The sequence below is a fragment of the Ursus maritimus genome, unplaced genomic scaffold (genome assembly GCF_017311325.1).
Source record: "Ursus maritimus isolate PB19 unplaced genomic scaffold, ASM1731132v1 scaffold_1, whole genome shotgun sequence".
Lineage (NCBI taxonomy): Eukaryota > Metazoa > Chordata > Mammalia > Carnivora > Ursidae > Ursus > Ursus maritimus.
Genome location: NW_024423343.1, coordinates 75,222,939 through 75,250,602, shown reverse-complemented (window position 1 = coordinate 75,250,602; position 27,664 = coordinate 75,222,939). Strand labels below are relative to the sequence as shown.

The 27,664-nt window shown below is 33.4% G+C and overlaps 1 protein-coding gene across 9 annotated transcripts in view; it reads right to left on the bottom strand.

Moving 5' to 3' along the window:
* PRPF40A (pre-mRNA processing factor 40 homolog A) overlaps positions 1–27,664 on the bottom strand; it is a 54,517-nt gene that overhangs the window by 15,394 nt on the left and 11,459 nt on the right. For 5 of the 9 annotated variants that reach the window (XM_040644890.1, XM_040644841.1, XM_040644852.1 and 2 more), the window contains 9 exons: positions 24,874–24,954; positions 23,723–23,753; positions 21,392–21,408; positions 7,342–7,452; positions 5,592–5,712; positions 5,300–5,353; positions 3,722–3,746; positions 2,646–3,020; positions 50–158 (listed from right to left, as the gene is read on the bottom strand). In XM_040644890.1, the coding sequence (XP_040500824.1) occupies positions 50–158; positions 2,646–3,020; positions 3,722–3,746; positions 5,300–5,353; positions 5,592–5,712; positions 7,342–7,452; positions 21,392–21,408; positions 23,723–23,753; positions 24,874–24,954 (924 nt within the window). The remainder of the gene's footprint in view (positions 1–49; positions 159–2,645; positions 3,021–3,721; positions 3,747–5,299; positions 5,354–5,591; positions 5,713–7,341; positions 7,453–21,391; positions 21,409–23,722; positions 23,754–24,873; positions 24,955–27,664) is intronic. The other 4 variants (XM_040644857.1, XM_040644863.1, XM_040644878.1 and 1 more) reach the window with 1 other exon arrangement.

The window sequence follows — 27,664 nt, the reverse complement described above, 5'->3', positions numbered from 1 at the left end:
ACTTTGCTTATTAAATAATTACTGTATGTCATATAAAAATCTTTAATACCTTTTCTTTCAATAATTCTTTAAACGCTTGCTTTGCCTCTTCCTTTGTATTCCAAGTATAGGTTTTCTTTGCTGGTTGGCTTTCCTCCTCTTCTTTTTTGGGAGTAAAACTAGAGGGAAATTCAAACATGGTATTTATAATTTAAGCAAACATTTGCTTCACTTAGAAAACAATGTTTTCATTATTTAAGGGTTTGATATTGAGGTTAAATTTAACAATTTTAGAATAAACTCTGCTATATGAATCTTACACACTTACCTAAACATAAAGACATAAAGGTAATATAGTTTTCTCCTGAAACATTCAGTTATTAGGACCCTGCATGAGGGCCTGTAAAACAATTACACTAAAACATTAGTTCCACTAGTCCATAAATGAATACTTTTAAATGGTCTATAAAACTTACCCAGTGTCCTTCTTCATCTCGGCGCCTTAATAACTAAGGATTTGGGCAAGTGTCCATAAATATAAAAAAATGTTGAGGGCCTAAATCAGGATGGGAATACTACAACTCATGTACCAAATCTAGCCCATTGCCTGTTTCTGTAAATAGTTTTACTCATGAGTTTATATACTGTTTGTGGCTTATTGTGTGCTACCATAGCAGAACTGCATCACTGTGACAGAATTTATGATCTGCAAAACTGGAAGTATTTACTCTCCGATGATTTACAAAAAAGTATGCCAAGCACTGATCTCAAAAAAAAAAAAAAAAAGAGAGTAAATATACCCAAGAATTATCAACTGTACTAGTTTGGGGGTCTTTATGAAATGAAAAGGTCATATAATCCTAACACCCCTCCTTTATAAAGGGAAAAAAAAATGTAGAAAAAAAAACTAAGTAGAATACTTAGAGGAAGATACTGGAGCAAATACTAACAACTACAAAAAATACATTAATACCCTCTGAGTCAAGTAACCTTACTTTGGGAAATTTATTTAAAATCATCAGAAATAGTATAAAGGGCCCAAAGATTAATAGCTATAAATGGTCTATATTGCAGTAATTAAAATAAAAAGATTATAATGACTCAGGCATTTTAGGAAAACTAGAAAGAAAATAAACAAGAAATAATTGTTCATTGGTAAAATTATGAAAAACAAATTACTGTAGAAAAATATAAGTACAAAAAGATATAAAAAACATATCATCCCCAAAAGCCTAAATCTCTATCAGAACACTGAAATTTATGTATATGAAAATAATAAAGTAATATGCCATCATTCAACATGATGGGGTACGTATCTTTACAATGTAAAAGACATCAGATGTAGGTTTAAAATATATTATATAATGCACATATTTTTAAATGCACAGAAAAAGGGCAAAGCAGGGTGCCTGGCAGGTTCAGTTGAAAGAGCACACAATTATCTTAGGGCTGTGAGCTGGAGCCCCATGTTGGGTGTAGAGATTATTAAAAAAAATAAAACGGGGATGTGTGAGTGGCTCAGCTGGTTGAGCATCCAACTCTTACTTTCAGTTCAGGTCATGATCTCAGGATCTTGAGATGGAGCTCCGTGTTGGGCTCTGTGCTCAGAGGGAAGTCTGCTTTTCCTCTCCCTCTGCCCCCCTCCCCTGCACAAGTGTGAGCACTTTCTCTCTCAAATAAATAAATCTTGAAAAAAAACAAAGTAAAACTTAAAAAAAATAAAAAGAAAGGGCAGAAGGATATAAGTAAAATGTTACTCTTTATGCCTTCAGATATATCATATAGATTCCTTTTTCAACTTCTAAACATCAGAAAATATTATAAAGCTATTTTCAACTTTGGGAAACGTACATAAGAAAATTTTTAAAAAGTGTATTTACAAGAAGGAGTTGGGAGATGAAATCAATATGTTTAAATATTAAGATGGATGATCATGTTTGGAACTTGACACCATGGTTAACAGTTTTTTAAAATATATGTGGACATCATTAAAGTCAAGAAGCATGGCTCAAGGTTACTTTTTACATATGTATAAAGCACAGCCATATGAAATATGACCAGATCATAGGGAATACAAGTACATGTAAACTATAAATTGACAGATGCAGCTGTTTTGCCATATTAAAAAGTTGTAGCAATTTAATTACAGTAACAGTTTTCCTCCTATACCCTACTAAATTATTTTAGTCTATTTAATTTTTGCTTCTATTTGTTCAACATCAAACTGTAGCACTTCCTTGCAGGCCTGTGCTAAGTCATATTTGAGACTGTCACAAAATAAAGAACGTAATACTAATCCTGTCTTTATTTAAAATTTTGTTATTTTAATAATCATGGACTTTTTGCATTAGTTTTGATTTAAAACTTTAAAACTACAACACCATAACTGACATATTTTGATTACTAAGGTGCTTGGTACCCCCCTTTAAATTTGTGCCTCACCCTCTATCTCTGAATTCTGCTTCCTAAAATCTCTGAGGATTAGTTTTTCAACAGTTTAAGAGCATGACCTCACAAAACTCAGCCTTGATAATGATTCATTATCTAAAGGCTCATGTTTTGATTCACAAAAAATTTTAACACTCAATGGCCACCATGTAAACTGGCAATTTCTTACATTAATGAAGTCTGGTACTGATTTGAAAAAGACAAGTCACTGAACTTACTCAGCTACAGTTTCCTGCTTAGCTGTTTCTTCTCCAGTATTACTGGATACTTCCATACTCTGTTCCTGAACAGCAGGAGTACTAGTAAGTTGTGCTTGTTCTTCAGTTGAAATTGTCACTGTATTCTCGTTATCTACAACAGTAGCAACAATCGAAGTAACTTCAGGCTCAGGAACAACTGGACCAGTTCCACCGACAGTATTCGAAGCAGAGGTGGAAGCACTGGCATTGGCTGCGGCGGCAGCGGCAGCAGCAGCGGCTGCAGCAGCAACGACAGCGGCGGCAGCTTCCGCAGCAGCCATGGTGCTCATGGTGGTCGGAATTTCTGTTGTAGGAACCGGGGCTGTTGATGTTGTGGTGCACTCTTCTTGCTTACTATATATTAAAAAAACAACAATAAAAAACTGGTCATCTCACTAAGTAATAATCAGAAAGCCAAACAATACTAGTTTTCACCCATAAAATCAAATGAGTAAGAGAAACTATAAAAGGGAGAAAGGCAATGTGGCAAACTATTACGCCATTTGAAGAGATGAAAAACACAGAATGAGGCTGGATTACTTTAACTGAGCAAACATTCAGGATAAAACAGGATAGGGACTCACGCAAAACTCTGCACCTTCCAAAAGTCCAATAATTGTTTTCGTTCACAAAATGCCCTATTGTCAGATTGTATTATGCATCATAAAATTTGGCCTAGATCATAAATTTCTGTAAGAACTTTAAATTTTATTCATTTCATATATTAAAAGGGAAACCTGAATATAGGAAGACATATGTACTTCATCTATTCCCAAATTAAATCAAACCAAATACTGGACTTTTCTACAACACAGCCTTAATTCAAAGGATGCAATCCAAGTCCAACAATCACTGTCTAGCAAAGTGTCATTTGTGTATCTTGAATAAATATCCTCCTCCCTGGCCCCAATCCTCCAAAGATATCCAAAGACATCAAACCATCAGGCCGGACATGTTAAATACTATTTATACGATTAAGCAAATAGTTAAAGCAAGAATGCTATATACAGGAGACACCAAATTTGTAAATTGTACTGATGTCCAAAATTGCTTACCTGCTTTCTTCAGCTTTGATCATTGCTATTAAAGAGAAAAAAGAAAAGTTACAGATGACATGGTTTTTAAATACAGTCACTGAAAACAAACATTAAAGGGAGATAAAGAGAAGTTTCATACAATAAGATTTAGTTCACCATCCAAAAAAACAAACTTTTTCAGAGCAAATTCTTGCTCCAAAGTTCCAGGGCAGCAATTAGAGAATGAAGACAAATTTAAACAGCAGTTTTTAGGAAAGTTTCTCTGCACACTGCTACTTTCCCAAAGGCTGCTGGGTATTGCAAAAACTCTCTGAAAATATCTGTATAATTCTGGAATAAAACGGTATTTTCCCCAGGGGTAAAACTATTTGATTTTTTTTTTAAGATACCAAATTCAAAACGAGATCAAATTCATATTATGAAATTCCAGCACAATATACTAGCATTGACAGGTAGATAGATAGTTATACACACCAACTATTTTGTAGTAGGGTTATATCAGAAATGAGCTTGATATTTCTTACATGAATAAAATGGGACTCTACCTATCTACAGTATTATTATTATTAGCCAATGCTAGTATAGAAATTTAAAGAGCTCTAAAGATTTGCATTCAACATTTCCAGCTTTCATTCCAATTAAAGCACATTTTTCTTTATGGGTAACAAAAATATGCAGCATCATTAGGGAATGAGGTGGTCCATGGAAGTGATAACAAAGCTGAACTTTATGAAAGTATTTTAAAAACTTATCCCCCTTTAATGGAAACCATTTCTGAAAGTATCTTTAGGATGTCTGACAAAACATACTAAAGGAGTTATCATTACTAACATAAATTGACATATTTTTCCTGATACGATCATGATCTAAGCTAATTATGTGACACAAAAAAAAGGTTAAGTAGACTTCAGACCATGTCTTTAGGAAATTTTTATTCTCTTTACTGTCAGATGTCATTCCACACTGCAGACTACTTTATTAGCCCCATTTCTAAAATCTATTGCTTCTAAATTGATAATTTATGATACCAGATTCTATTAGAAGTGAGAGCAGAAGAACTAAATTTTCAATTCTCACTCTAATCTCTATTTGAAGAATTGGGTTTCATATTAGGTAGTATTTCCAGATTTTCAGGGGTATTTAACAGTTGAGGATAATGAAAAATACTCCCTTTGTAAGTGAAGCATGGCATTTTGTTTAATTCTCCCATACCATAAAGGCTATTTTGGAATGTTGTGCTAAAATAATATCAGCATTAAATGTACAGTCTGACAATACATTAAAAAATTTATACTGAACTCAAGGCTCTCGCAATCTGCTACATGGTTAAGTCACCTATTGCCTGTATGTACCAACACTCACAGTTGTATTTAGAATTATTGTACATGATGTCTTTATTCAATTTTCCAATTGTAAATTAATTTTAAATCAAAGTATAATTTTAAAAGTCACAAGCTCATTTATAATATAACCCTTGAATGAATTTTTAATAGAGAATTCTCACTGCAGATTTATCCAATCATGGTTAGTGAACATTAGTAAAATACTCTAAAAATGTTAAATAATGACAGAAAATGAATTATCAAAGCAGCTCACCATGCAGGTTTGATTTTGTAATAAGACTTCCAGCAACAATGGTATTCTGGTATCCTAGTTTCAGTGGAATCAAATCAAATAAAAATCTATTTAAAATCTATAGAACTGATATCTAGAGCAACAAGAAAATAAGAGCCCATAAAACTGTTATACCATTTAAAACGTTCTAATCATTTAATTTTTTAAAATAAGACCTGTGTTTGAACAATCCTATTTATGAAGGATTGTTTCAACATGAATGACAAAGATATGTAAAAAAATTAACATTAAAAATTATTTTTTTCTGTGTTACCTTCAAGATCCTCAAGTTCTTTAGGTTTGGCCCAGCGGGATTCTTTTGTTTGAGAATTATAATAGTAAGGCTTTCCAGAGTCAGATTTGTATTCCTTCCAGGGACATTTAGATAAAAGTTGCTAAAGGGAAATAAAAATCCTCAGTTAATAGTAATGAATTTAGTATCACTCATCATTCACATCACTGTTTCACTAAATATTATCAATCTGTACAAATCAAACGCTTTTAAGATAAGTCACCAATTACAGAATACTTAGTAGGTGATGCTATTTTATATTAATCTTTGTAACAGTGCAACATCCATACTATTATTTCAAATTTATACTGTTACTTACAGAAAGTAACTTGTTTAAGATAATACACCTAATTAAGAGGCAGAGGCAAGATTCAAAACCAGATCTATGTAAATTTCAAATCCTGTTTGCTGTTGCCATTTACACCCCATCATAGGTAAAATTTATCATACACATTTCACAGACTTCTCAAATAATAACAAAAGCAGGAAAAACATAAAAACTGGGGAAAAGCAAAATCTGGTTTACCCATGCTTAGATATCAGTTTTATGGCTAATAATTTATTACATCTATGTGAACTATATATAAAGAAAAAAAATAAGTATGATATACTTAAAACCTAATATATAAAACTGATTAGGGTGCCATGTGATGCTACTGAAAACTCCTATTTAGACAGTGTCTTAGCGATGATATTTAAGGAAGAAATAACTGCCTGTATCAGTACTGGGATCAAAAAAAATTACAGTCTCTGCCAAGCTCCCATCCCAAGTATTGCTGTGCATATTAGTGTGGTGGCCTGGAAAATATTTTTATATCCTCAAATTCCTCAATTAAGAGGGATAAAACAACTATATGCTGCCAACTAGGAAAAATCTCCAAGTGTGGCTTGAAATGCCAGATCAACTCTTACTTAGGACTTCAGAGTTCCTAATTAAACCATATGCAATAATGTTTACTCAGTTTATCCCTTCAATCTAATTTCCACACTGTATATTATGAATGATAAATTTGCAACACAAAAAGAAATACACATACTTTTCAGGGGCCTTTTCCACAAAGACTATTTCCCACTCTAACAAAATGACACTTATATTTTTAATTTAATTACATTTCCATTACCCCAAACTCACTGGAAATTTTTAAGAATTCACTGGAAGACATGTGCAATCACCTAGATATGCTATAAAGGGAAAACAGTTTAAAATGTGAATTTAGGGATGCCTGGGCGGCTCAGTCGGTTAAGCGTCAGCCTTTGGCTCAGGTCATGATCCCAGCATCCTGGATCAAGTCTCGCATGAGGCTCCCTGCTAAGCGGGGAGCCTGCTTCTGAGCCTTTGGCTCAGGTCATGATCCCAGCATCCCGGGATCAAGTCTCGCATGAGGCTCCTTGCTAAGCGGGGAGCCTGCTTCTCCCTCTACCTGCCCCTCCCCCTGCTTGTGCGCGCACGTACTCTCTCTCTGACAAATAAATGAATAAAATCTTTAAATATATAAAATAAAATGTGAATTTAAAGAATAGAGGGCAGAAAGAGAGTCCTTTTGCTCTTTTAGTTTATTCTTTACGTCACCTGTCTTAATCTGATGCCACCTGATAAAGGTTTACCGAGCAGGGGCAAAAATCAGTAAACAAAATTGGTCTGTCTTTCTAACAGTCAAATATCCATGAAATCCTAAGAAAAAAAGACTCAACCTATTTAACAACCCCTGATTTTAAAGTCTCAAACTTTTACCTCAGCAGGTGTTTTCAGATCATCCGGTTTCTCCCAAGTAGACTGTTTTGTTTCAGTATTGTAGTAGTACGTCCTTCCATCAGGTGACTTATGCTCAGTCCACATTGATTTCTAAAGAAAAAAATCACAAGAAGATTTAAATTATTTAACAGTGCTGTGACAGTGAGTATCAGTGTTCATTAGTTTCACTAACAATATACAAAGAAATTAAAAGTATAAAAACAGGCATACTTTTCACAGTTTAAGTCATTTAGAATAATTCACCAATGCAAGTAGTAGGGAAATAACTGAAAAACAGACTATTTTAAAAGTATTTCGAAAGTGGCAGGGATCTATTGAGGTTTTAGAATCTCTATATTCTACAAAGTATCTCAGAAGTATAAGGATAGGACTGTTTCTCCTAAGAATGGTAATTTTGTAACTAATGCATAAAAGACAATCTATGTGCAACATAGATTATTTTAGCTATGCCTTCTAGCTAAAATATAAGAAGTAGCAGCTAATTTTGTACAGATGGATTGATCATGAGCTCAACAACTTGAATTCAAAGAATATTTATATCAAGTTGGACAAAGTTCTAGATGGACATGCCATAAAGATGCAGCTGTCAAAACTAGAAAGGATGGGTTTTGGATGACAGAATTTGACAAACAAGGTGAAATTTAACAGGGATAAAATGTGAATCCAAATGCTTTATGTGACACTAGTTTGATATAGAATAAAAATCCACTCTTGGACCCAGAAGAACTACTGAGAACCTACTGAAAGTTGCAAGTAAAATATCAGGCAACAATAAACATAATGTCTCAAATAAAGGCTGGTTAAGAGTTTTGTATTACAAGGTTCCCATACATATACCCATAAAATAATAATAAAAGGGGTAGGAAGAAACTTTGAGAGGTGATAGATGTCTGTGGTCTTGGGGTTGATAGTTTATCAGGTATGCATTTATTCCCCGAATCATCTGGTTGTACACATTAAATATGTACAGTTTTACATGTTAATCATACCTTAATAAAGAGGTTTTTTTTAAAAAAAGTAATTTTACAAGGAATTATGAATGAATTACTGAATGAGATCAAAGGTATTAAGTCCAGTTCCAGGTACCAGATTATTTAGATAGTAACAAAGTATGCTTGAAAGAGGGTTAGAGAAGATCTATATCATATTTCTTCAAATCTAAGACAAAACATTGTACATATCTCTAAGAAAGAAAAAGTAAAATCATCCTCGAACTATCACATGCTTTTTAACACTCAGATTTTATGTTACACTTCTGAAAGATATATTCTTAGACACTGATTTTTATCACAATTCAGTTTTTTGAATAAAAAGGCAAATAAAATAGTTAAGCTGTCCCTTAAACTTCACACTGAGACCATTTTTTGTATGAGAGCTGCTGACATCCATTATACTCCACACAATATCATTCCCTTTACTATCAAAAATACTGGTAATGCAGCATTTATTAAAACAAAAACAAAAAGCTAAAAATCACCAGTATTTGTTCCTAACTATCCTCTGTCCTTACTTAAAGGTGACCTTTTTTCCTTCCTTATCAACTTTATTGAAAAACAGCACATACCTACTTTTGATTTCTGCTTTGGGAATGTGGCTCAACACACATCATTTCATTGCTTTTTCTACTCTCTCACCATAATCATTTTATTCCTAAGCTGATAAGAATGCTATGCCATTACTTCTAGAACTTTCTTTCAAACCACTGACATTCATTCTTCTGATGTTGGCACTTTTTGTTGTTCAATCATGCACAACTAAGCCATAACTGCTGCCTGGAGAATGGAGATCGTAAGACACAATGGATTATAGGATGAATCTCAATTTCAGACATGTTCAATGGTCAAAGTAAATACGCTAAGTGACTTAAGGAATATCTGCAAAATGTGGGGATGGGGATGGAGAACAAGAAAAGGTGATTTAAGGACACAAATTAATGTGATTTTCACGAAAGTAGATGAGGGAAGATGATTATTTTCTAAAACTTCCAAGAAGAATACTGGAGTTAATGTGAAGGAATTATAAAGAGCCATTACAATTCAAAGAAAAAACTTGATAAAATTTGAGCTTTTTGATAACAAAATGTCTCTTCTTATACAGATTTATTAAGTCATCTGACAGGACTATTTACAAATGGATTCCGCATGGTATAGCAGTATAGATAGTTCAAAAGGTATATTAAATTCTTTAACTTATTCTAGCACCGTGTGCAGGATATGACAACTACAGATTCTCTGAAGTAAACATTATAGTAACTGCTGGAAAATATTTAGCTTGTTACTTTAACATCTAACCAAAAGGTGATGTGATTTAGAGATGCACGGAAGCTTCAACTGTATGAGTATTGCTTTATTTGACAAATTAAATCCTGCTAAGGTAGATAGAGGTATTTCTTTAACATTAAAAAAAAAAAAATGAACTCAACAGCATTTCAGGACTGCACTAAAGAGAAATCTGTTAAGTTCCAAAATTATATTTAAACTTCTCAAGTAACATCTGCTAAAGGGCACTCAGAAAAGAGGAAGTTCACCAGAAACAAACTCATGAAAAAATGGAATTAAAAAGGGACAAGGTACACTTGACCAAATAGGGCTAAAGAGGAGAAATGTACAAACCAGTAAAACAAACAATAAGCAATTTAGTATTCACTAGCTACTACTTTATTTACACCTTACAACTACGCTACAAAACAGTATGAACACTATCCCCATTTTTCAAATAAGAAAACCATGGCTTAGGAGGGTTAATAACCTGCTCATCGTAGTGATTCAGGAAGTAAATAAAACTAGAATAATTCAAATTTTCTCCTAAAGACCACATTTTACCCACACAAATGCTATGTCAAGGATACTATATTCAGAACAGTCTAGTTGTCAATAAGGGCAGATAAATTCCTGATCCTAAGTGGAAAAGCATTGTGCTAACTGCTTTGCATCAATTCTCAAATTAATTCTTTTAATAACCCTGCCGAGGTAGATACTATTTATTATCTCTACTTTATAAGAAGAGAAAATGGAGCAAAAGAAAGTACAAGAACATGTCCAAGGTAACACAGTTGGCCGGTGAGTTCATTACAACATTGTCCTGCCCACCCACTAAGTTCCTATTAAAGAGCAAGGCTCCAACACTCTGCATCAAGAGAAATAGAATCATTTCAAATAGGAATATAAATTCTGTACTAATGCCTTAACTAATATATGAAATCTACGTATAGAAGTCAGTTCTGGAGAAAAATGATTTATCTGATAAACTTTTGCTCCTTTTCCTTAAATGTATCTAATCTCCAACTTAAAGTAAAACTGTATCTTGCTTCTGGCCAAAACCAGTAACTAATATTTTAAAAGAAAAATTTAAAAACAAATGTATCATGAATGTTGAATATAAGATGAAGAATGGCATAAAACAGTAATGGATATATCAATAGCTAACAACTGTAAAGTTGTCTTCATAGGATAAAACATATGACTCAGGCAAGTAGTTACTAAGTACAGAGTACAGCACATTCTATTTGAAAAACTTATTTTCCTAAAAATTACTTTTAAAAAAAAATACATAAGCCCTTTCAAAGCAATAAACAAATGCTACCTATCAAATATTTAGACTGTCTTTGCATAATCAGAGAAACCTAACAAAGACTTAGATGTGTATTCTGAATGCATCAAAACCAGGACATTACTTTTAACCATAAGGTTATTTGCTTTGAGGACTTGTAGGAACAATTAAGATAATCCTTGCACTGGAGGTTTAGTATTACTCTGCACTTTTGTCACAGATGACAGCCTTCTCCAAATAATTTTATTACTGACAGTTACTGTATTAAGAAAAACCTGTTGACACAAATGGCAGTTCCGGGGAATCAACCAAAAGTAAACATTTTCTCAAATGATAAACTGGAAGCATAAATTTGCAAAGTAAGGCATTAAAAAACTACCATCCTTAATATATAAAAATCTACTACAAACAATAGGACAATCTTATGGAAAAATAAACATGACCATTAATAGAACTCTATACAGATAATATAATTAGATATTTAACTTCATTAGTAAATCAGAGACGCACACATTAAATGAAAACTTTTTGTTCTTCAGATAAGTGACAGTTAAAGACAGTATACAATGTTAAAAGGGTAGGAAGGAAAGTGCACTGTCATGCCAGGGCTCAGAATGAAATTAGTATTGGTTTGCTGGCAATTTACTGGTTCTCATCAAAACTGAAAATGCAAACAAACAAAAGAAAAAGAAAAGAAATACAAATAACCTCTTCATGCTGATATTTCACTCCACAAAACCCCATTTATATAGCTGAAAAGATGTATTAGAATGTTCTCTATAGGATTACTTGTAATGAGGAAAAATTAGAGAAAATTCAATATCCATCCATAAGAAAACCATCAATTAGGGTCCATTCAATTAGGGTAGATTTATTTTATGGAGATCTGTTTTTTAATAGAAAATATCTAAGATGCACTGTTAAATACAGAGTGAGACATTGTGATATAGTAGCAAAATATATACAGAAAATATTTAAAAGAAAAAAAACTGGATAAAAGGAAAAAATGCATATATATATAATTACCAAGAGAGCTAAATACTTTTCAGATATCAAAAAGCTAGTCAACAATTTGGTTGTGAATAAATTCAATACTCAAACTATATAAACATATGTACAACAGATAAACATTTATACATACGTGAGTATTTCTGTAGTAAAGTATAAGTTCAACTGAATGAAACCAAGAGAAAAAACATAACTAAATCTAAACACTAAATAGGTAGAAAAATCCCCTCAACTACTCTAAATAAGGAAAATTAAGAAAAAGCCTAAATATAAGATTAGAATTAAGGAAGAACATAATTACTAAAAGCAGATTTAAAACCAATTACTAAAATCTAGAGGAAATCATTCCTCAGACTATTATAATTTGCCATAGAAGAAACACATATGTGAATATTCCAATCATCATAGAAGCAACTGAAAGATACCCAACCAGATAATTTCATACCAGAACACCACATAAGCTTTAAAATACACAGAATTACAATGTCCTTGTTTCAGGTCACAGGAATAGATGAAAAGCTCTTTATTAATAATAAAATGCAAAAGAAAAGGTATCAAATAAGAAAAGTAGCTAATGTTACTTATGAATATATATCTTAAAAATTTTAATATAACATTAGCCAAGAGAATCCTGCAGCATATATACTCTGACCAAGTAGAACTGATTACAGCAGTGCCAGGGTGGTTTAATATTGGGAAATCTATAAGAAAGAAATTATTTCTATAAACGAACTGAAAAAAAAAAAAATCACAGGAGCACACCAATATACTTGTATGATCAAATTATATCCTGAAAATTATGATGGTTTGGAAGTATTAAAAAAATAAAAACAAAAATCCTAGAAACAACAAAAACACCTGAATGATAAAGGGCAACTTACTGAAAACTAATAAAAATATTCTAAAGCCACTTCCATTAAAATCATGACCAAAAGGTGAGTCCACAATCACATAATAGTAATAAAATGAAATAACTGATACATTTGGGAATGACAAATTCTCTTATCTTTACTGGCTAAAGATTCAAATGAAATCTAGTTGAAATTAAAAAGAGTATAACAGACCTGGCTTTAAGATAAATATACAAAAATCTTTGAAATGACAATAACTAGCTTGCAATAAAAATGTGAAAAAAAATCCTATTTAAAATATATCAAGTTTTTAGAAGGTAAAATAAATAAACCGTAATGAAAATGAGGGACTTACATATGGATAAAAAGTTAACAGACAAAAACTTAATCTGAACGTGCATGCATTTAGTAATTTAGCCTTGAAATGCACAGCAACACAGAAATATACAGGGAAAAAAAGATGACATCTTTTCAAGCTAAATATTTAAAGACACTCCTCATCTTAGGCAGATCAAAGAGATGAAAGATATGCCAAGATGGAAGAATACAAAATAACTTAAAAGCACAGAAAATATTCCTAAAAACGGTCTTAAAATAGACATAAGTGAAGCTTTAATAAAATGTAAATAGCATTTCACAGACTGTGCTTTTTTGTTCCCTGTGCCTTCTGATAATATGCAAAAAAGTTTTCTTTATTAAAAAAAAAAAAGTCACCCAAAGGCATGATTCATTAAAGAAGTAACTGACAGACTGGACTTCATTAAAAACTTCTGTTCTGCCAAAGACACAGTAAAAAGAATGAAAAAACAAGCCACAAACTGGGAGAAAAAATCTGCAAAAGACACATCCGATAAAAAACTGTTATCCAGAATATTACGAAGACCTCTTTAAACTTAACATGAAGAACATGGACAACCCGGGGCACATGGGTGGCTCAGCGGGTTAAGTGTCCAATGTGATTTCGGCACAGGTCATGATCTCAGGGTTTTAAGATCAAGTCCCACACTGGGCTCTGCGCTGGGTATGAGGCCTGCTTAAGATTCTCTCTCTTTCCCTCTCCCTTTCCCCACCTCTCTCTCTCTCTAAAAAAAAAAAAAGAAAAAAAAAAAAAGAGTATGAACAATCCAATTAAATGGCCAAAAGATCTGAATAAATACCTCAAGAAAAACATACAGGTAAGTAAGCCTATGACAAGGTGCTTAACACTATACAATATTATAGAATTGCAAATTAAAACTAACTCCTTTTCATTACTGGTGGGAATTCAAAACAGGATAGCCACTTTGGAAGGCAGTTCGGCAACTTCTTACAAAGCTAAATACATTTTTACCATATGATCAAGCAAGCATGCTCCTTGGTTATTTATCTAAATGAGTTCAAAACTTATGTCCGCACAAAGATCTGCTCACTAATGTTTGTTAAGAGTTTATTCTTTGCCAAAACTTGGAAGCAAAACTCGGATGTCTTTCAGGAGGTGAATGGATAAACTGTGGCAAGTCCACACAATGAAATATTATTCACTGCTATTATTATCATTGTTACTCTTCTATTATTCAGTACCAAGAAGAAAAGAACTATTAAGCCATGAAAAAAATGGAGAGAACTTAAATGCATGTTACTAAGTGAATGAAACCAGTCTATAGAGGCTACACACTGTATGATTCTAACTACATGACATTCAGGAAAAGGTAAAACTACGTAGACAGCAAGAAGATAAGTGGTTGCTAGGTGCAAGGGGTGGAGGTGGGGATAGAGATGAACAGGTGGAGCACAGAGGGTAGTGAAATTATTCTGTACACACTATCATGATGATACATGTCATTAACATTTGTTAAAACTCATAGAATACGCACACCAGAATAAACTCTAACGTAAACCGGACTGTGGGTAATAACGTGCCAGTGTAGGATCATTGACTGTAACAAATGTTAACACCCTGGTAGAAGATGCTGACAGTAGGAGAGGCTGTTAAGGGGAGGGGATATTAAGGAACTCCTTACTTCGTGTTCAGCTGTGCTACTAACCTAAAATTGCTCTAAAAAAAAGTCTATTTAAAAATAAATCCCAAATCTAGAAACCAAGAAAAACATACCATCCAATATCCTTTCAATAAAGAAATCAAATGAGGGAAAAAGAAAAACTAAGGGGAACGGAGTTAAATGAAAACCCTCTATGTCAAAACGTAAGCAACAGTTAACTTAGTACAAAAAATCTCTAACAACCATGAGCTAAGTACTCAAGAAGCCAGAAAAAAGGCAACAGAGTAACCACGAAGGAAATAAAGATGACAGAAGAAATAAACTGAATGGTTACCCCTCCAAAAAGAAGATGGTATAGGATTTCTAACTCTATGCAAAATAATTATTAAACCTCAACAAACAGATGTATGGGAAAACATAAATAAGAAATTTAAAACTGGAACAGCACAATAACCACTAAAGCAATTGAAATAGTTATCCAAAATCTCTATACTCAAAAAGTATTAGGTCCAGACAGTTTTTAGTTGTGTTCTATCAAGCTGTTAAGAAATAAATTTTGAGTCATTTATGTAAATTGTTCTAAGGACCAGAAAGAGAAGGGTTATTACCCAGACACAAACAATCTAAATAAGATATTAGCAAACTGAATTCCAAAGGAATTAAATACACATGTGTGCACATATATACACCCTTAAGACGCTTAATGAATAACTAAGGTTCACCTTAGTAATGCAAGGATGAGATATCAAAAAAATGTATCTGTGTACTTGCACATTAACAGACTACAGAAGAAATATCATATGACCATCTCAGTGGATACGAAAAAAGCACTGGAGAATTTTAAAAATCAAGTTTGTGGGGCACCTGTGTGGCTTAGTCGGTTAAGCATCCGACTCTTGATTTCGGCTCAGGTCATGATCTCAGGGTCCTAAGATGGAGCCCCCTGTCAGGCTCCAGCCTGCTCAAGATTTTCTCTCTTCCCCTTCCTCTGCTCCCCCAACCCTGCCCAGGCTTGCAAGCATGCACCCTCTCTAAAAATAAATAAATAAAGTTCATAATGACCTCTCTCAGCAAAACAGGAAAAGAAGTGTCAATAAGGGTTGTTTATCAAAAAGCTATAATAAACATCACATTAAATGGAGAAATTTAACACATAATCCCTTTAAGGGAGAAAACAAGGTAATGATGCCAGCTTATCATCACTGCTACTGCTCACCATAGTACTACAGGTTTTGGCTGACCACAGTAAATGTTTAAAGATTAGAAATGAAGATTAGGAAAAAAGGAGCCAAAACTCAAATTTAAGCTCTATTACAAAACAGACACAAAAGACTGACTACCATGTTCACTGATAGACTTAGTATTATAAATATGTCCCCACAATCTATAAATTCAGTGCAACTCCAATTAAAATACCAAAAATATCTTCTTGGACACCTGAAACAGATTAAAATTTTTTAAAAAGATACTGTTCAGGAAAACACGGAGACCACTGAAAATATTCAGATTATTAAAAGGGAAAACAGGTAAGCTACTAAGATAATACAATGCTATTTATAGAAAAAACATGCATTATATATTAAAACCTGAAGACTTCACCAAAAACCCTGTTAGAAATAAATTCAATAAAATAGGATACAAAAATCTGTTGCATGTATCAACATGAATTAACTATCAGAAAGAAAAATTAAGGAAAAAAATCCCATTTACAATTGCATCAAAAATAATAAAACACCTAGGAAAAAATTTAACCAAGGAGGTGAAAGATCTGTGCAAGAGAAAACTAGGACACTGATTAAAAAAAAAATTAAGACATAAATAAATGGGAAGACATTCTATGCTCACAAATTGAAAAAAATTAATATTGTTCAAATGTCCATACTACCCAAAGCAATCTACAGATTCAATGTAATCCCTATCAAAATTTCAAAGGCACATTTCAAAAAAAAAGAACACATAACCTTAAAATTTGGATGGAACCACAAAAAGACTGAATAGCCAAAGCAATCCAAAGAATAAACTGGAGGCATCGTGCTCCCTGCTTTCAAACTATATTACCAAAGTACTGTATTCAAAATAGTATAGTACTGGCATAAACATAGAAATACAGATCAATACGACAGAATCAAGATCTCAGAAATAAACTCATGCATAAATGGTTGACTAATTTATGACAGAGGAGGCAGGAATATTTAAGAAAGGACAGCCACATGCAAAAGAATGAAACTAGACTCCTATCTTCCATCATGCACAAAAATTAACCCAAAATGGATTTAGGCTTGAAATGTAAGATCTGAAACCCTAACACTAGAAAAAACAATAGGCAGTAAGAGCTCCTTGACCATCAATCTTGACAATGATTTACTGGATCTGATTCCAACAGCAAAGGCAACAAAAGCAAAATAAGCAAGCGGACTACATCAAATTAACACCTTCTGGCACAACAAAGGAAACCAACAAAATGAAAAAGCAACCTATAGAATGGGAAAAAAAATATCTGCAAATCATGTATATAAGGGTTAATATCCAAAATATATAATGAGCTCATAGAACTCAACAGCAAAAAACCCCAAGCAATCTGATTTAAAAATGGGCAGAAGATCTGAATAGACATTTTCCCAGAGAACACGTACAGATGGTCAACAGACATATGAAAAGACGCTCAACATCACTATCAGGGAAATGCAAACCAAAACCACAATGTAATTTCACCTTATATTTATTGGAATGCCTATTATCAAAAACAGATAATAAGTGTTAGTGAGGGTATGGTTGAAAAAGGAAACCTTCATGCACTGTTGGTGAAAATGTAGCTAGTGTAGCCCCTATGGAAAACCATGTGAATGCTGCTCAAAAAATTAAAAATGGAACTATCATACAATCCAGCAATTCCATTTCTGGGTATTCATTCAAAGAAATGAAAACAGTAACTCAAAAAGATAGATGTACCCCCAGGTTCATAGCAGCCTTATTTACAATAGCCAAGATACAGAAATAACCTAGGTCTCCTTGGATGGGCGAATGGATAAAGATGTGGAATACACACAAACACACAAACACATGCACAGAGGAAAACTATTCAGCTATAAAAAGAAGGAAAGCTTGCCATTGGCAAAAACACAGATGGACCTTGAAGACATTATGCTAACTGAAATAAGTCAAACGGAGAAAGATAAGTACCGTATGATCTCCCTTACAAGCAGAATCTAAAAAACAATATAAAATCCAAACTCAGATATAGAGAACATATTGCAGGTGGGGGTTTGAAGCGGGTGAAGAGGGTCAACTGGTACAAATTTCCAGTTATAAAGTAAGTCATGGAGATGTAATGCACAGCATGGCGACTACATTTAATACTGTGCAGCATATTTCAAAGTTTTTATGAGAGTAAATCTTAAAAGTCCTCATCACAAGAAAAAAAGATCTATAACTATATATGGAGATAGATGTTAACTAAATTTATTGTGATCATTTTACAATGTATACAAATACCAAGTCATTTTGTACAATCTAAAATGTTATGTCAATTATACCTCAACAAAAAGAACCCACAAAATATGTAAAGAAAAAAGGAAAAGAAAAAACACAAAAATACCTACACAAAAAATTTCAAAAGCTTTTTCCAATACATGCAAGTCTTAGGGCATATATCCAAGGGAGCACCCATTAGGCAGGGTGCTGTAGGGATGAGAGTGAAGAAGCATAAAGTGAAAAAATGTGAGGAATCCTCCAAGGATCAATGACAACGACCATAATCTGAAGAGTTTAGGTAACTCAAATTTGTGTACCTGAAATCTTTTTTTCTTTAAAGATGTTATTTATTTACTTGAGAGAGAAGGAAAGAGAAGGCATGCACATGAGTGGGGGCGGGGGGGGGAGCAGGCTCCTCACTGAAGCAGGGAGCCCAACCCAGGACTCAATCTCAGGACCCCAGGACAATGACCTGAGGTAGATGCTTAACCTAATGAGCCACCCAGGTGCCCCTGTGGACCCAAAATCTAAAAAGAATTAAAGCAAATACTAAATTTTCAAATACAGAGTTTTCAATACTCCAGGGAAACCGAAGTTATTTCTATATCTTGGCTATTGTAAATAAGGCTGCTATGAACCTGGGGGTACATCTATCTTTTTGAGTTACTGTTTTCATTTTCTTTGAATAAATACCCAGAAGTGGAATTGCTGGATTGTATGGTAGTTTCATTTTTAATTTTTTGAGCAGCGTTCATATGGCTTTCCATAGGGGCTACACTAGTTACATTTCCACCAACAGTGCACTTCCCATTTTTAGATGGTAAGATTTAACAGAAAAGTAGAAAATGTCAGTTCTTCCAAAATTGAAATGAATTAAATATAATCCCAGATGAAAAACATAACTTTGTCTTTTGAGTGTGTGTGGGTATGTATGTATTTACAGATTATTTTTGGAGGGGGATACTGGAATTCATATACTAACATCTGAAAATAGCTAAGGAGGTAATGAAAAGAGAAACCATGAAGGCTTGCCTTACTAAATATTTTTTTTTTAATTTATTTATATGAGAGAGAGAGAGAGAGAGAAACGTGAGGGAGGGGCAGACAGAATCCTCCAGGAGACTCCCCACTGAGCACAGAGCCAGAGACTGAGATAATGACCTGAGCTGAAATCAAGAGCCGGTTGCCTAACCAACTGAACCACCCAGATGCACCACCTTACTAAATATTAAAGCTGTTTTAATCAAAAAAACATGTAATACTGGACAAAAAATAAACAAATAGATATGGACCAACAGAAAAGAAAACCCAGAAGTAGATGCCAGAATATGTGTGAATTTAATATATGATAAAAAAGATATTTTGGGGTGCCTGAGGGGCTCAGTCTGTTAAGCATCTACCTTCAGCTCAGGTCATGATCCCAGGGTCCTGGGATCGAGTCCCACTCAGCAGGGAGTCTGCTTATCTCTATCCTCTGCCCCTCATTCCCCCACCCGCTCCTGTGCTTGTGCTCTCTCCCTCTCCAATACATAAAATCTTAACAAAAAAAGGTACTTCAATTGGGGAAAAAAAAGGTTTGATAGACAACTGACAAAACCAAAACACTAATGGTTGTCATCCTCTCAAGGTGGAAAAGGTTAGGGTGAAATTTTACTTTCTTCTTTTTAACTTATGTCTGCTTCTTAATCCCCCAAGCGAGCCTGCATTATTTAAAATAAACAGAAAAATACATGAAGCTGTCACCGGTGAAAAATACAAACAGGCACTCATAATGGAAGAATACCACATGGATATTTTATAATCACTCAACTTTCTTTAAAAAAAGATTTTATCTATTTATTTGAGAAAGAAAGAGGGATACTGCATGCAAGCAGGGTTAGGAGCAGACGGGAAGGGAGAGAATCCCAAGCAGACCCGGTGCCAAGCTCAGAGCCTAACTCAGGGTTGGATCTCATGACCTTACATCATGACGCAAGTGGAACTCAGACACTCAACCGAATGAGCCATGAGGCACCCCTATAACCATTTAACTTTTAAAGCAGAAGATACAAGAAACTTTAAAACATTTAAATACATTCTTTCCCCCATATTTAAAATCAAGTCACAGCTTTTTGCATTTCCCCAACCATAAAACGGGCATAACAGCTACCGCTCAGGACTATTGTGATTAAATGAGATTATACATATAAACTCTTCTTTCTGGGGTACCTGGGTAGTTCAGTCGGGTAAGCAGATGACTCTTGATTTTGGCTCCGGTTGTGATCTCAGGGTTGAGACTGAACCCTGCACTGGGTGTGTGCTGCTGTGTGTTGAGCCCGCTGAAGATTCTTACTCTGACCCTTTGCCCTCCCTCAAAACAAACAAACAAGCAAACAAAAACCCCTCTTCTTTCCATTGATCTTTAAGGAATTAACAAACAAAAAAATCAAAGAAAACCTTGAGGCAAAAGGGCATGGCTATTATCAATAAGCAAAAAAAAGGCATCTTTAAGTGAGGCTTTCAGACTTGATTATTATTTTCCCAAACGTAATAAAAATATATAACAGAACACCATATACAGAAACATTAGCAAAAGTAACTGTAACTACTATCTTAAAAAATCAAGTATGGAGAAAAAGAAATGCAGCATAGCAGTATCATTCTCTCCTTTCCTAAGAACACAAACCAAACCAAACCACCACAACAAAAAAAACCCAACAACAAAAAACAAGCAATTCTGAATACTGTATTTGTCTTTCTGACACCATTAGGGAAGGTACAAGTTGAAAATAAGTATTTTAAAATCTGTGTATTAGAAAGTCTACATTCAGTTTATGGTAATAAATAAGGGTACATAAATGTTTGTATATGAGTACCTTATAATGTAAACCTTATGTGAAAATTATCACGTTAGTTACTGTATACCTACAAGTTCTGTTTCCCTTCTAATTATACTGGGAGGGGAGAAATTAAAATCTTTGTAAAATCTGATGTATATCTGATTTCTTTTTCTCTCATTTAGTCCCATCGAAATTAAATTTTAAGATAAATCATTCAAATAATTTTTCAACCTTTGGCATAGAAAAGAAAGGAACAAGATTCAAATTAACAGATAATCTTTAAAATGAAATAAGGATCAATGTTGTAGGCTATAGAAGTATAATGAAATAATTATGTTCCAGAGGTACTTACTGCACCAGATGTTGTACCTAAAAAAAAAAAAAAAAAAAAAAAAAAAAGGAACAATATTTACAATGTGGTAAATCACAGGTCTCCTCCAGTGAACATTTTTAAAATTTTTATTCATACTATATCTTCCTCCTTATCTTGTCACACTAAATATTCTAAGACTGTCCCATATGAATTATGTGCATGCTCTTTTTTACTAATAAACATATACGGTGCAAAGCATTTTCAGAATTATGTGGCACTTTGAACTTTTAAACTGCAAACTTACTTGGATCCCATTGGAGAAGTATTCACAATCTATGCCTTTTGTTTCCCTTCTTGCTATTATAGGTGTCTATCTTGGCCAATTCCTTTCTCTACTACACTACTGAAATAAAATAATGCCACAGACCTCAGATCCTATGCTTTAGAGCCATGGCACCTTCAACTATATGAATTCCAGACTTGTGGTGTACAATACAATATCCATTAGCTACCACATGTCCTTGTTTAAAATTTTTAATTAAGATTAAATAAAATTTAAAAATTCAGTTCCTCCTTTGCACTAGCCAGTTTCAAGTACTCAGTAATCACATGTGGCTAATAAGTATTGTATTGGACGGTACAGATTACAGAACATTTCCTTCACTGCATAAAAGTCTATTAGATGGCACTGTCCTAAATTATTATCAATACCCCTCTAGATATAAGGAGAAATGGCCTTTAGCCACCAAGTTCAAATGAACAAGCTTTAAACTTTAGAAACTAGTAACCTAAAACTATGTGTGAAAAAGAAAACAAGAACTATATGTAAAAGGGGAATAAAACACATAGAACAATCAAAAGAAGCTACTATGGACATCACTGGTAGAACCAAAGCATTTAAAAAGTAATTAAGAAGAAATTTTATGAGTCTGTTTCTGACTCAGGATACAGGAAACAAAATGCTGGTTACCGAAGACGGGAGGGCAAAACAGGTGAACAGGATTAAGAGATACAAACTTCCAGTTATAAAATAAGTCAAGGCAACGTAGTGTAAAGCATAAGAAACATAGCCATAGTAGTAACTTTGGATGGTGACAGATAACTAGACTTATTGTGGGGATCATTTTGTAATATACAAAATTATCAAATCACAAAGTTGTACACCTGAAGATAACAGGATATTGTATGTCAATTATACTTCAATTAAAAAAAAGAAGAAATTTTAAGGTAATTTCCCAGAATTCTTTAGGGTAATAGTAATCACCTCTAGATATCTAAATAGGCAAAATATTATACTAGGTATTTCAGAACATCATTTCAGCTTAAATAAAGAAATTTGTGAAACATCTTAAAAAGATCCATTATGTCCCATATAAACTTGTAGGAAAATGGTACATTTTAAATGTTTCAAACCATATTTAAAACAAAATATGTTTTAGAGGTGCCTGGGTGGCTCAGTCAGTTAAGTGTCTGACTCTGGACCTCAGGGTCCTGAGATTAAGCCTGTGTAGGACCCCACCCTGGGTGTGGAGTCTGCTTGAGATTCCTCCTGCTCCCTCTCCCTCTGCCCCTCTTCCCCACCCTAAAAACCAACCAAACCAAACCAAACCAAACCAAAAAAACATTTTGGCGCAATCATGGAAAAAAAGTTCAGCATCTGGAATACCAATTTATCTGGAACATTATTTACTCATGGATAACTGAGGCACTACTGATCTATATGAAAGGTACACTAGTCAAAACAGTTATTAGTAACTGGCTGATAAAAAAATTATCACAAGGCTTACAAACTCCAATGGCTACAAGGACCAAGCAGGTAACAGAAAAGACTGTGCAGCAGTCCAGAAGGCTAATAAGAGTACATGCTCCATATCCAAAGTAAGGAGTTACTACCCCCTTCCACAATGTCTGCTGAGTACAAACTGGGACTCAACCAGAACTTTTCATTTAAATATTCTCTGACTACCTACTGTGTTGATAAGCACCACTGTAAACAATGAATATTCAGATAATCCAGTTTTTCAAGATAAATTCAATCTTTGTGTAAAAAGATAAATCTAGTTGTTACATATGGCCCAAGACTTTAAATGTTAGCAACTTATTATAAAATTAAAAACATTGTATGGGTTAAAGTATAACTGCAGACCAAATCTGGTCCCAGAACTCCTGACCTAAAATTATGGTAATTTTTTATGAATTATGAATGCTATCCCTATTTCCCATTGTTTAAAACAAAAGAAAAAAGAAAAAAAAGAAAAAAATCAGGAGTTAATCATAAAGCCCAAAGTGACACTGTTTCTATTCCTTATTATGATAGCTGCTGTCCAAATGAAGTCTGATATTTATTTAGCACCATAAATGTGTACATACCTGCTGCTACATCCATATTATTTACTCCTGGCTGTAAGAGAAATATGAAATTAGTAATATGCACCTTGTTTAAACTATACTTTACATAAGTTCCTCATAAAGCACACAGTGCCCTTTATGTATAATTCTCAAGCCACTGACACAAATATCCTCAGTAAGTTTCAGCAGTTTTAGTTCCTTGAGTTTGCTGTGAGTTGTAAAAACATCATTAACCTGGGGCTACTGAAGCACTTTAAGTGTTTATTTATATGATCATCAGTTCCATGTAAATTCACAACTATTTACCCACAATTCTGATACAGAAAAAGCTCTAAAAACCAAGTTTTCTCAACTTTCACACAATACTCTTTATAGTTGCAAAATCTCCTCCGAATGACATGAGCTATTTATCCCACCCTGAGAATATCCATAAATTTTGCTACAGAAATGTTGTGTTTGAAATTATATAAGGCCCTGTCCAAGACCCCAAGAGAAATTTTTATATGATATATAGAATATACAAAATATTATTTTCTAATATTAGAACATTTTAAAATACGTATTTGGCCTAAGGATTTTGGGTAAGACATTGCGAACTTACCACCCCAGTGGTGCATGTTCATTACAACCACTAGGTTACAGGTAATAAATAAGCTATGCTAATATGAGTATCATAATGATTTACGTATTGCTATACAATCCAGTAAGGGTGATAAGGCTGTCAAAGGATTTTTTAAGTAATGTGCCATCACTGAAGTCTCATGAAATGTAAATTTAGAATAAAATCTTCTGATTTCCAAATCTAGGATCTATTACTAAACCATAATACAACAATTTTTAATTAACACTCAGCAAAGCAAAAATCTATTCTTTAAGATCAGAATACTAATCAGACCAATAAAATGCTGGCTGACAAATTATACTTCTTAGTATTCTACTCTTAATGTAGAATTAACTTAGCAATTAAGGATGTATGTATAAATACAGGAAAAAATGTGAATGCCTATCATTCAAGAACCTAAAAGTCCACTGTTATTCCCATCTTGCATTACAGTACTCAAGACACACTTAAAAAGCTAACATGATTGACTACAAAATACACAGCCAGTATGTTATTTCATATATAAAAATAGTCAAAACATCACAGAAAATAATTATTTTTACTAGATTACCGGTAAGGCAGGCTGCATGGAAGCCTGAGACATATGAGACATCATCATTCCAGGCATTACGGAAGACATCATTCCAGGCATCTAGAATAAAAGTAAAAAAAAGGTTACTATATAAAACCAAAGCATTTAATAGAACTTTATTAATCTATTTGGTTATCAAAGCTAATATGTACAACTCAAGACTTAAACCCAGTGAACACTATACAATATGAATAGTATGCTTAGTAAGTGCTTGTTGAATGAATGAAGTATTTTATCAATGAGCTAATATTTGTCATAATTTATATGTATAGTTAAAATTACTTTTAACAAACTTAAAAAGTTTACTTATGTTATTTCCAATGTGATTTTGACAATATTAATTTCCTTTTAATTTTAACTCATCACTCGTTTTTCTCCATTCTTTGGAGCAAGACAATTTTTTTGTATTTCTCAACCTTTGACTATTAATATCTGTATCAAAAAATTTACAGCAATCTGGCTCTTTAAAAAATTCAAGATCAAAGGTGCTTAAAATTCAATGACTATAAACAAATATGTAAAAAACAAACATTAGACACAAATCATCCATGTCCTCTCTTGAAAAGAAAAACTTAAGAAAGCACACACATATGAATACTTGAAGAAAGAAAATATTAGTTTTGGATGTTAATCTAGTCTACCAATGACTGCCATCCAAATCTATGAATGAATCTTCACTAAGTATGAATAAAAATCATGAAGATTAACATAAATTTCCAAAGGATTTTGACCCAATACTCATCCATAGTAGTATAACCCCATATTATAATTTTGATTTTAATATGAGCAAATCTAACAAAAATATGGAGGGGAATAAAAATTGTATCAATAATCAGTAAGTAAATGAACAAGGTAACCAGGTATTCAACAGTTTCAAATGAAATGAAACTTGGAGAAATAGAAACAAACAAGCATACTGGGCAACAGGAACATATAAAGCCTACTAAAAGTAGATGAGAACACTTGCACACTGAATTTTGTTATTTGGGAAAGTTGACTCACAAAGCAAAACCAGGCTAAAGTACCATTAAAATGAAGCAGCACTGTATTAATGGATTAAAAAAACAAACGAAGGTTTTTTTATTCCTTAAAATATTCAATAAATTGCTTAAACATCATGAAACAAGAACTTGACAGAAGATATGTGACTACTACTTGGAATATATGGTGATAACAGCAGTTAAAAAAAAAAAAAGATACAGAATTTGAAAACAGAAGCACAAGCCTCCACCACCCTGACTAAAAGAATTAGAGAAAGAATTTATACATTAAGGGAAAAAATCATAGCAATCAAATGAGAACTAGGCTTGTTCCCTCTTCTCATTCCCAACAGATACACCCTCACAAATCTTACTTTAGGCTAATAGCAAAGTAGGCGTGAATTTTTAAGTTACTAGATAACTGATTATGGGGGGAAGCATGGTGAGCAACAGGGGGAAACAGCCTGGTATTTAAAATAGCCTATATGTAAAATCCAAAGCTGGTAACATATCCAAAAACTAGAATTCTAAACTAAATTGAAAAACTGAACTTTGAAAACTTGAGAAAAAAGTATTTTCTCATAAGAATTAAAGACATTAAGAAAAGTGGGACAAAATCTCCATCATGCAACAGAACATTTCCACATGGTAGCAGTACAAAGGAATGTAATTTCAAATTGAAATACTCTGACTTCATTTAGACAGTGATCAAATCCCACTTAAAAAACAAGGGACAAAAACCCTTACAATAATAAGAATTGACTAGAAAAGGCCAGTGACGCTTAAAGCAAACAATATTTGAAAATCATTAAAGAAAAGAGTTTGACAAAATTCTCTCAATTATTCTTCCCATACTTCAAATTTTAAAACATCTCAAAAATCTGCCTTTAGCCTAAAACTCATAGAACTGGTTATAGAATGAGATTCAGTGTTTTGGTTTTCTGTTTTTGTTTTTCCTTCAAAAAACCCAACTGCTTCTTCACCTTCTAATTGCTACCGGGGTTATAGTTACCTTTTAACTAAATAAAATCACCTAAGCCTTTTACAAGTAGATTTTCTTTACATATTTCAAACAGAAAGATGATGAACAGTCAATGTTGATTTTGCAGCAACAAATAGAAGCAGAGGAGAGTGAACTGAGGCTCGCCAAACCCCAGCTTTGAGGGAGTCCTCAGCCCTTCTCTTCATGCAGTCTGAGGACTGACCCTAAAGGGACCACACTTGTCAAGGCTGAGGACTGCCCAAATACCAGGGCAATGAAGCACAGTGGCAAAAAGCCTTCCCCAGAGGTAAAACCTGAGTCTGGGTCTTTGCACCTTAAATTCCCCAAATTCTGAGGTTGGCATTCTGAGCCACAACTCTATTTCAAAATAGGGTTTTACATTTATGAAACTTATGTGAATGAGATTTAGTGTTAAGTATCTCAATTCTCCCTCAGTATCTCTAAATTCTGAGGGGCATCAACTAGTTAGGCTTGTTCAACTGGACAAACATTGGAAAGATTATGTACAACTGAATTATCTAAAAATAAGTAGATCAATATAATTTTAAACCAAAACTGTGATACTAGTATGAAACCAAAGAACAAAAACATAAATACGAAAAATGTTACACTTTTATGAGAAGTTATTACAAGAATTAGACAAATTAAGAGCTCTTCCAAAGGCCTGAGCATCACAAGAAACCTGTTTCCAAAAGCCTGAAGAATCTACTTTGTGGAAATGTTATGATTTCCTTTATTCATTAATTCTAGGATACACATAATATGGGGATACATGTTTCAACCAATC